The sequence below is a fragment of the Bombus vancouverensis genome, chromosome 8 (genome assembly GCF_051014615.1).
Source record: "Bombus vancouverensis nearcticus chromosome 8, iyBomVanc1_principal, whole genome shotgun sequence".
NCBI lineage: Eukaryota > Metazoa > Arthropoda > Insecta > Hymenoptera > Apidae > Bombus > Bombus vancouverensis.
Genome location: NC_134918.1, coordinates 513,442 through 523,450, shown reverse-complemented (window position 1 = coordinate 523,450; position 10,009 = coordinate 513,442). Strand labels below are relative to the sequence as shown.

The 10,009-nt window shown below is 30.0% G+C and overlaps 2 protein-coding genes across 4 annotated transcripts; both read left to right on the top strand.

Annotated features, from left to right (window-relative positions):
• The first annotated feature begins 336 nt into the window (after positions 1-336).
• LOC117164721 (TNF-receptor-associated factor 6) lies at positions 337-3,980 on the top strand. Of its 3 annotated transcripts, none has more exons than XM_033347982.2 (6): positions 337-355; positions 1,535-1,596; positions 1,807-1,937; positions 2,053-2,362; positions 2,433-2,581; positions 2,671-3,980. In XM_033347982.2, exons 2-6 carry the CDS (start codon positions 1,540-1,542, stop codon positions 3,266-3,268), a joined length of 1,245 nt encoding a protein of 414 aa, XP_033203873.1. In that variant the 5' UTR covers positions 337-355; positions 1,535-1,539; the 3' UTR covers positions 3,269-3,980. The 3 variants fall into 3 exon arrangements, with proteins under 3 accessions (XP_033203873.1, XP_033203872.1, XP_076477053.1); XM_033347981.2 differs by lacking the exon at positions 337-355 and adding an exon at positions 362-542; XM_076620938.1 differs by lacking the exon at positions 337-355 and adding an exon at positions 362-542 and having other exon boundaries at positions 1,526-1,596.
• A 1,598-nt stretch (positions 3,981-5,578) lies between these two features.
• LOC117164846 (polyprenal reductase) lies at positions 5,579-9,937 on the top strand. Its single transcript, XM_076621121.1, has 9 exons — positions 5,579-5,740; positions 6,797-6,899; positions 7,038-7,178; positions 7,279-7,344; positions 8,087-8,180; positions 8,638-8,786; positions 9,038-9,226; positions 9,315-9,610; positions 9,683-9,937. The coding sequence occupies exons 1-9, from the start codon at positions 5,579-5,581 to the stop codon at positions 9,773-9,775; spliced, it is 1,293 nt and encodes a 430-aa protein (XP_076477236.1). The 3' UTR covers positions 9,776-9,937.
• Positions 9,938-10,009: the final 72 nt, after the last annotated feature.

The window sequence follows — 10,009 nt, the reverse complement described above, 5'->3', positions numbered from 1 at the left end:
CATAAATCCATTATCGTTTGAAAGAGAATATTCTCTTTTCTTCTCTAAAAAAATATTATAATACAATTAATTCCTCTTTCTTAGGCAACTTACAATTAGTTTAATTATCATATGATTTTGTTATTCTCATACTTGCCTATCTCGGACAGAAAAGCAGATATAAACTTTGCCATACACCGTAAAATTAAAATACGTTCTTGTAGCGTAGAACTCAATGGGTTCTTGTCTATGCTAGCGTGCAACTCAACAGGGCAGATTCATACTTTTATAGGTTCTTGTATATGCTTGCATGTGCCACCTTTAGCACTTGACCGTATGGTGCAGCACTAGCCCAGAAACAACCAGAATCATAGGAGTGAGTACACCCATTTCCTTTCTAATGATACGTATTTATATAATCGAAGTGTTTTTCTCATGCTCTTGTTGTAAAAAGTGACTCATAATTTAATTAAAAATGGCTACAAATCCTACAAACTCTTAAATATTTTTGAAAAAATTGTATTATAAAGAGAGAAGAAAATATATCATCTTTTACAATAGTTGTAGGTATCTTCATAATGTTATATCTCAAATATGTGTACATAAAAATTATTATACATACATATACATATACAATGCAATTGTTTCATACAGAGTACCTCATTCGAATCGGATATTTAAACTATTTCTGTTGCTATTAAAGATGAAAAAAGATGATTAAGAGCAATTTAAATAGATTTAAAGCACGCATTTGAACACTCAGAATTAAACCAATATTACTAGCCAAATATCGCAAATTAAAGAAAAAAATTAAAGAAAAGAAAGATATATTATCTCCTAATACAATTTTAAATGTGGAATAGTTTATTCTTTATCACATAAGGAACAACTACTATCTCACATGTAAATGTAAAAATACATAACAAAATTAAAGATTGAACATTTTTCATTATAAGATGCAATGTATTATTACCTTGATCGTGATAAAAACGTGTCCCTAAAATCATTCTAAAGATTATTTACTAATAACGAAATGTGTTGTTATATATTTGCTAACAAAGGAGAAAAAACAAATATAATATTAATTAATGGTAGAGTTACATACATGGCTTTCTGTAGAAATTTATTGATCTGTCAAACATGTAACAAAATATGCTAATTTACTATTTTTATATGGTATCAATTTAAATTCGTTTTACTTGTACAAGAACACTTCAATATTATGATATAATCATTTATTGAATTTGTCTTGTTATTAACTAATAACATTGCATTATAAAGAAGCAAATATTATCAAACACACGCCTTAAAACATTTAAGTTTTTAGCAAATTTTTTGTTATCTTTAATAGCAGAAAGAATAATTAGGATATTTAATTTAATTGAAATACCTTGTATAAACTTCACTATTCATAGTTGCAAATAAATTATATTGCTTTTACAATTTAATAATTGCAAGTAATAACGTATTTGCTGATATATTTTTATGCTGATAGAATTGTATCATATTGCAGATTATAATTATTGTGTATATAGTAAATTATAAGTTCTTACAGATAAAATGGCCAAGTCGGACAATTTTAAAGATCATGTTAAGATAGCTGAAGAAAATATTGTCGTACGTATGTGCATTTATATTTATTGTATTTAAACTTATAGATATTAGTAATATTTATTTCATTTCATTTTCTTTGTTGTTAAAAACTGTAAAAAACTGATTTTGTTGCATTGCTATTACAATGTACATCTCAAAAGGCTTTGCTTTCCATTTTGTGTTAACACTCCTATTATGTTTCATTTATTCTGGTAACTGAACTATTATATGAAGTGTGGTGATGCTTTGAAAGAATACCTTGAACCTAGATTCGAGTGTCCTATTTGTTTAACTTGGCTGCGTGATCCAGTTTTAACATCTTGTGGTCATAAATTCTGTTCGCAATGTATATACACTTGGCTTCAGTAAGTTATATTTCTATATTAAGCTATATTAAAGTAACATGCATAAATATGTATATATACATATAACATGTTATATTTATATTTTACATTTGTGAACCCGATTTTTATATTTTAGAAAAGAAGGTGCTTGTTGTCCAGTTGATAGCAAAAGTTTAAAATCTGAAAATGATTTATTCAGAGATTTATATACAAGCAGAGAGATATCACAACAACGAATACCTTGTCTCTACCAACAATTTGGCTGTGAAATTAAAATGTCCCCAATGGATATAGAAGCACATATAAATGGATGCTCATATAAAAGAAGTCTGGCAGATTCACAAACTGTCTATTGTTCCTTTAAGAATGTTGGTTGCATGAAAACTTTTCATACTGAGGAGGATTTACATGCACATTTAGAAGGAAATATAAATATCCATTTAATTGTTAGTTTATTTTATTTGATACAATCATATTTTGTTACAATATAGAAATGACTTTCCATCTATTTCATAGATGATCCTGAACATATTAACACAACTATCTGTTTCAAAAAATAACGTTGATAATATAGCTGCAGAATCTAAATTATGGGATCCTCCACCAAAAAATACAACTTCTATAGAAAAAAACGAACCACCATTAGAATGGCAACACTTATTAAAGTAAATTCTTTTTGCATGCTATTATATAAAAACTTTCTATAGGGCATGTTAAATACTTTATTGTAATTAAATATATTATCCTCTGTTAGGAATCTATATGAAAGGATAGTGGTGCTGGAACAAGAAAACAAGGAACTATCTATAAGCATTTCTAATTACAAAACTCAACTCACAACTTTGCAAACTTCTTTACGATTTAGCCAGGAAGAAATGTCTTTACGTAGTTGTAATGGAGTTTATATTTGGAGATTACATTGTTTTCATGAAAAACTTGAAACCATGATGAATGATTCGTTAAAAATGTTTTATAGTCCTGGCTTTTATACGAGCCCTAATGGTTACAAGATTTGTGCTAGAATTAATATATCTTCTAAAGATCCTGAATCTCTGTCACTCCTTCTGCATATAATGAAGTCAGAAAATGATGATGGTCTAGATTGGCCATTCAATGGAACAATGTACTTTGTTTTGGTTCACCCAGATAATCGGGAGAAAGATATACGAGAAATAACTTCATCAAGACCAGATCTTGAAGCATTTAGAAAACCAATATGTGAACTCAATAAGCGCAGTTTTGGTTATACAGAATTTGTGCGAATACGAGATTTATCTGATTTTTTGGAAAATGATTGTTTAATTTTCAGGATAGAAGTTCATGTGTATGATAAATTTAAAATATCAATATAATTTAAAAATGTTTGTGACATTGGTTTTTTTCCTTGTCTAAAATTAGAGCCATTTTTAAGAAATTTACTAGAAATTTCCATCCTTATGTTAATATAACAAGTAAAAATTCATTCATTCTTTCATTCATTCAATTCAATCATTCATTCTTTAAAACTTCGATTTGGCACAAATGCGTATCATTTAACCTGAAACTTGAGTAATATAACACATTCAGGTGCATTTTTACACAACCAACGATTCCACTCATTGAACTCATTGTCAAATAGAAGACAAAATGGCAAAGTAACTCAGAGTGTAAATTACACTAAAAACGCTCAATTTTTGAACCGCTACATTCCTGAAGTTAAAGGTCGAAAACTAATAAATGACACAAAAAAGAAGGCTATAATTTTGTTTCCTAAAGTAAAGTTTAAATCCGAAACGCATCCATTCAGAATCATATAAATTTGCATTTTTATCGAAAAGTACGCACTTGATTCGATTGAATGTCTTAAAGTTGTGCTGAAAAGAAATATATTTATTTTAATGTAAAAATCTGTTGCCTTTTTATAAATATTGAATACAATCTTTAATTCACTTTAGATGTATGTAAGTGCGTGTAAGATGTAATTATGCGTGTTTTGTAAGGAACTGTAATCCGTCCTGTAATGTGATCAAATTAATTCTATTTGTCTACAAATATTTAATTGAAATAAAACTTCTAATTCACATATATATGTATTATACTTAAAATATTTTTCCTCGAGATCTCAGAAACATATAACAATGTATTTTAGATATGTACATACAGTAGCGGACATATACCTTTAAATATACCAATTAATTAAAAATTTAGTGACCTTATAGGACTGTTCCGTCCTTCCCGACGTCGATAATTTTTGAATATGTTATAGAAATCAACCTTGTGAATTTTCCCTTATGCACATAACCACCAGTCCCGTTTAATTTCCAAGCATTCGTAAAAAACTGCTGATATCACTACAGTATATTTCTGCCTATGGCTATCCGCCGTGGTATTATATACGCCAGTTTGATCGCCGGCCGTTTATCTTCTGTTTGTAACCGAGACGTTCTGTTTGGACGAGCGTAAAAATCCTGTGCACAATGTATATGAGAGGCTGCAAGAAATGTCTGTTTCAATTAAATTCAATTAAAAACGAATATAATCAATGTATTAATTTTATGATTAGGATAAATTTTCCAATCCGACCGCCTCGTGGCGTCCGACAATACTTATCAATATCTCAAAACGGACAAAATAATAACGATTACTTTATCTCGTAAAATAATATCAATTATTCATTTGCCTATTATTTTTATAATTAATTTGTTATTATTATATGCAAACGGCATAAAATGATATTACGATAGATTTAAAGATCTACCCCAAACCCAACACATTGATGATTTTCATCTTTAAGTGAATTATAATAGACATTTGAGAAGAATTAAGGAAACGACAAGCTGGGGGCATAGTGGTAGGAGAAAGAAAGGTATGGTCAATTGACATATGCAGACGATATTGTGCTGATGACGGATAGAGAAGAGCAGCTAAAGGATATGTGGGATGGTGTGACGTCAGGGAAGGACGTGGCGTGAGGGGTAATTGTTTATAAACGTTGTCAAAATATGTTAATCTTGTCAAGGAGTGTTGTGAGCGTTACCAAGGTATATTAAGGGAAAAATGAGCGTGGAAAATGCTGTCAGAGTTGAATTTATCGTGGCCGTGTTGTTGTGTTGTAGAATTAGTGAGAAACGAATACGCGAAACGCGGTATTATATTCGATTTTGTGAGAGTGATTCAAAAAATTTTTAAAGGAAACCGAATTAGAACTGAACAGCGAAAAGACCAAGATAGTAGTTTTCGAAAAAAAGAAAGAACAAGAGGAGACTAGAAGAGGTAAGAAATGGAGGAACTCAGATGAAAGCAAAAAAATAGCAAGAAAAGATGACAGTAGACCAAATTATAGAAGAAAAAAGACAGAGAGAAGCAGAAGAGAGGGGGAAAAGGATAAGGGAATTCAAATATAACATACATTATAGAAAAATTGCCAAAGAAGAGTTACCAAAATACTTAAAGGGAGGATGAAATGGAAGGACAGAAAAATATTAGCAAGATTTAGATGTAGAAACGAGACCAAAGCAAGAGGATACTGGAAAGAAGAAGGAGAAAAAAGATTCAGGCTATGTAAAAGGAAAGAAGAAGACCTGGGACATGTAATAGAAGAATGCGAAATAACGGGAGGACCAAAAGACACAGAAAAAATACTAAACGAGACTGGAGAAGGACTAACAGAACTAAAAACAATAATGGAGAAGAGAAGGGCAATACAAGACGAGGAGGAACGACAATACGGAAGCACAGCAAGGAGGCAAAAGCCCAAAAGTTGCCATAGTTTTAGAGACAAAATAATTAAGGGAGTGCAATATAATAGAGTGGATAAGAGGGGAGGTAGATATATGAGAAGCGAAGTAGATACGAGATGTAAAACCGAAAGTTCATCCAGAGCCGAAAGTCACGGACTAAGTAATAATAAATAATAAATAAATATAATAGACATTTGTTGCATCCTTGGATGTATACATTGTGCACGGATCCTTTATATTCGTCCGACTCACAGTTACAAACAGAAGATAAGCGGCAACCAAACTGACGTATGCGGTCAAATAGACGCACAATTATAAGCAGAAATACACTACAGTGGTACCTGCAGTTTTTTACAAATGTCTCGGAAGTGTCTGAAGTCGAGTCTATAATTATATGTATAGCAAAAAGTTGTTCAAACTCTAAAAAGCTTTACGACATAGTGAAAAATCATCAATTTTTATACAGGGTGTATAATGTATAGTCTTAGAGTATCCATCATTTTTATGGCATTTCCAATAACTTTACGAAAAGAATTGCTGTTTCAATAAAACGTCAAGGTTACCTTGACTTTTGCAAATGGTATTATGTACGAGTACCAAAAAGTAATACCTCCTTTGAAATAACAGCAATAAAAATGCATTTTAAAAAGATTTTTTGATTCGTAACTTTAGTATATATAGCACTGTACATTTATCGTAACATTATACGAGTTTTTGTATATCTTCGTCAGATGCTTCCGCCGCTAGTTCCCATAATCATCGACATACGCAATCCTTTAAATCATCTTGTCTTGTGAAGCATTATTGACTAATAAGTTTTGCAAAAAACTGGAATGAAATCGCAGATACGTTCTTGAGCTCCTGTATAATGATGAGCGGCCTGAATGCTTACGATCACGTATAGTTTCTTTATCCCTATTAAATTAGTCCCTATAAATTAGTCCCTATAAATTATTGATTAGTCCCTATTGAAAAATTATTTTATGAAACAAATGAAATTATGTAGTAAATAAATTCAACAATAATATGCCGTTTTGCACAGTATGCTATAATGGACAAGTAGAACATTAACTTTAGATAATACTATTTTTATCTTATCTTAAAGTATTTACAATCAATTCCTCTTAGGAATTTGCTGTCTTTATTTGTTGGTATTTCTAGGTCTTTGCGTATATCTTTCTTTCTGACATACCATGGGACATTGACCATTACAGCGACCCTAGTTTATGTGGCTCATTACTGCTGTCCCTGTTAGTGGTATTCCGTACGTCCAAATTGGTTTTATTATTGTTCTGTAAATTCTTAATTTATTTTCCATGCTGAGTTTAGAGTTTCGACTAGTTAGTCAGTATATCTGCCTTTTTTTTATCCGAGGGTGAAAACGTGAGGCTCGTTTTTTCAGGGACTGTATTCTCTTTATGTGACGTCAAATTTAAACTCCTTCGTCGACATCTAAATCGCTCTGCCTTCTCGGCTAATTCTAACAACACTACAAGCGTATATGTTACACTATTGCCATACCCACATGTTTTCGCGAACACGGGTAATTAAGTTACTTCTGAATTAAATGCATAACCCTTTAAATACAGGATCAGTTCTTATGGTTAAGTCGGATGGCTATGTTGTCTACGCGTTTTTTGTAGTTCCTGAATCTTCGGTGGCATTGTTGTGCGAGGCAAGGATTATCGTGTCGCCTGCAAATGTGGCAGGTATTATTTTTCATCCGTATGTCTGCCGTATAATTAAGATACGGGTCAGAATCAAGCACAGTAAGTAATATGTAACACTTCCAATAGGTCTGTGAAAGAATGAAAAATCAAGAAATAAAAAAATAAAAGATATGAATAAATAAAATAATTTTCCACATTGATGTTTCTAACCATAGAAGTCAAAATTTCTGAACTCAAAATAATGTGAAAGTCATAGTTTAGTAGAATCATTGAATTCATTTTGGAGTCAGCTATAACTCTATCAAGTTAAGAATATATAGTGCCATTTGCAAAAATCAAGCAAATTTTTTTATTGTAGTTTGTAACCAAATCGACACTGATCCTTTGTTTTAAACAATTTTTTGTGAGATTAATGAAAATGAGGAGCCAATAAGTGCTCCTCAACTATACTCCTTGTACATACAATAATTATTCAAACAGTTCCATTACAGTGCATAGCTATGAAATATTGATTAGATAACAATAATACATATGTATATAGTTGCCATCATACTTATATACATAAATATACATATGTACTTTGTTCCAGTATATTAACTTGTACGAAAGTGGGTTTAGTGGAACAAATAAGTAGTAGCAGACGTATCAGAATACAGACAGTGTTACATTTACTTTGTCAGTAAGAATTAAAATAAAATGCAAATAAATATTATACGTATTATATTTATTTTTGCTTCGTTATTTACGGGTATTCTTGGACTATTACTCATTTCTATGGAAGCCTACCTGCCCGTTTTGATAACTCGTTCTTTTCGTTACGGTAAATACTCCATTAATTATCAATCAATAATTAAAAATGCAGAAGTACCTAAAAGGTGAGTAATAATATAATACATTAATTAATTAATATACTGGCCAATTTTCTGAAGAACCCATGAATTTGAACGGGACACATTTTAATCATTTTGTTGTGACGTACATATAACAAGAAAAATAATAAAAAAGATTGGATGAACCCTACTGATTTTAAGAAAAAATAAAGTACTGCTGATATTAATAGGCGTCAGTTAGATTAAGCACATTATATACATTTATGATATTTAACAGTCGATAATTTAATTAAGAAAGAAATATTGTTAGCATATTCATGAACAATATTAATACATGCATTCGCATATTATTTTTCTTCTTATATGTACGTCACAACAAAGTGATTAGAAAAAGTTCCATTCAAATCCCATCAACTGAGAAAGTAGCTTTTCAACAAATTCATCAATATATTATTAGTTTATTACAATATTTTTAGAAAAGTAATCATTTATAACATTTTAGATGGTTTAAACATTTTTATGTTTTGGCTGCACCTCTTTCAAGCTATGTCTTATATTTGATAATTTGTAAATTTTTATGGACGGGTAATAGTTCCAAAAATGTTATATGGATATTAGATATATGTTTGGGATCATTCAGACAAGCACTAGGTAAAATACTTAGATGCTATTGAATTTTAAATTTACTTATTAAACCCTGGATAAGTGCTCGAAAATAAATCGCCGAAAATTGAAAGAGAAATAAATTCGAGAATTGACTTGATTAAAAGAAATACGTGTATCGGTATGTGAATGACGACGGAGCATTTAAGCGTAGATTATTAGGCGTAAAAATTAGGCGTAAAAGACTAATAAAAAATATCTTTTATCAGTAAGCATTTCATTTAACAAATGTTTTGCAGTATCACCAGAAAGTACATTTATAGCAACTCTGGTTTTAACTTTACACTGCTGGAAACGATTTTATGAAACACATTTTGTAAGTATCTTTAGTGATAATATGATGAATATTAGCCATTATTTATTGGGATACATACATTACATAGGATCTTTGGTATGTATCATAGGTGAATCTGATGGTTTTGTTGAAGGTAATTAAACACTTATAAATATCAGATTAAAATTTGTTTTTAATCAATTGAGGCCAATTTTTTTTAAAGCTGCATGTTCCTCATATAGGTTCAGAAGGAAACTTTTCCTGGAGAAGAATTACATATTTACAATTAATATGTGCTATTATTTGTGTACTATCATCATATGTACAACTCAGGACAAATTTTATTCTTAGTAACTTACGATATAATAAAGATAGAAAGATTACTTCCACAGCATATAAAATACCACATGGTGGTCTGTTTGACTATATATCAGGCTCATTGCAATTTACAGAGATAATTATTTATATACTACTTTCTATTATCTTATGGCAAAGTACTAATTTTCATTATATTACACTTTGGGTAATAATTAATCAGGTAAAAATATTATATAACATTTTTAAGGTATGTATGTAACTTTGAATTAATAATTTCTTTCTTTTATTTTAGACTGTTACTGCTGTACTGACTCACAAATGGTATATACAAACATTTAAAAATTATCCAATGTCACGAAAAATTCTACTTCCTTATATTTTTTAAGTATGACAAAATTCTATTTATTATACATATAATGTTATTACAGAAATCTTAATTATATTTTACGAAGCAATATTATAATTAAATGAAAGAAGTGAAGTAGTTATATCTTGTTAATAATGTATATCTTTTTATAACATTTGAAATAAATTATATTAAGCAATATATGCTTACTTCAGTGTGGCTCTGGTAGTTCTAAGTCCACATAAACCTGCAAGTCTACACCATCACTATTTT

What these genes read in the sequence shown, in the direction of transcription:
- LOC117164721 (XM_033347982.2), top strand. Translation starts at nt 1,540, where the DNA reads ATGGCCAAGTCGGACAATTTTAAAGATCATGTTAAGATAGCTGAAGAA. An exon ending in TAGCTGAAGAAAATATTGTC is followed by an intron (nt 1,597 to 1,806) that starts GTACGTATGTGC and finishes TATTATATGAAG; the next exon opens with TGTGGTGATGCTTTGAAAGA. An exon ending in ATATAAATATCCATTTAATT is followed by an intron (nt 2,363 to 2,432) that starts GTTAGTTTATTT and finishes TCTATTTCATAG; the next exon opens with ATGATCCTGAACATATTAAC.
- LOC117164846 (XM_076621121.1), top strand. Translation starts at nt 5,579, where the DNA reads ATGGAGAAGAGAAGGGCAATACAAGACGAGGAGGAACGACAATACGGA. An exon ending in GTCGCCTGCAAATGTGGCAG is followed by an intron (nt 7,345 to 8,086) that starts GTATTATTTTTC and finishes TTTCTATGGAAG; the next exon opens with CCTACCTGCCCGTTTTGATA. An exon ending in ATCTGATGGTTTTGTTGAAG is followed by an intron (nt 9,227 to 9,314) that starts GTAATTAAACAC and finishes TTCCTCATATAG; the next exon opens with GTTCAGAAGGAAACTTTTCC.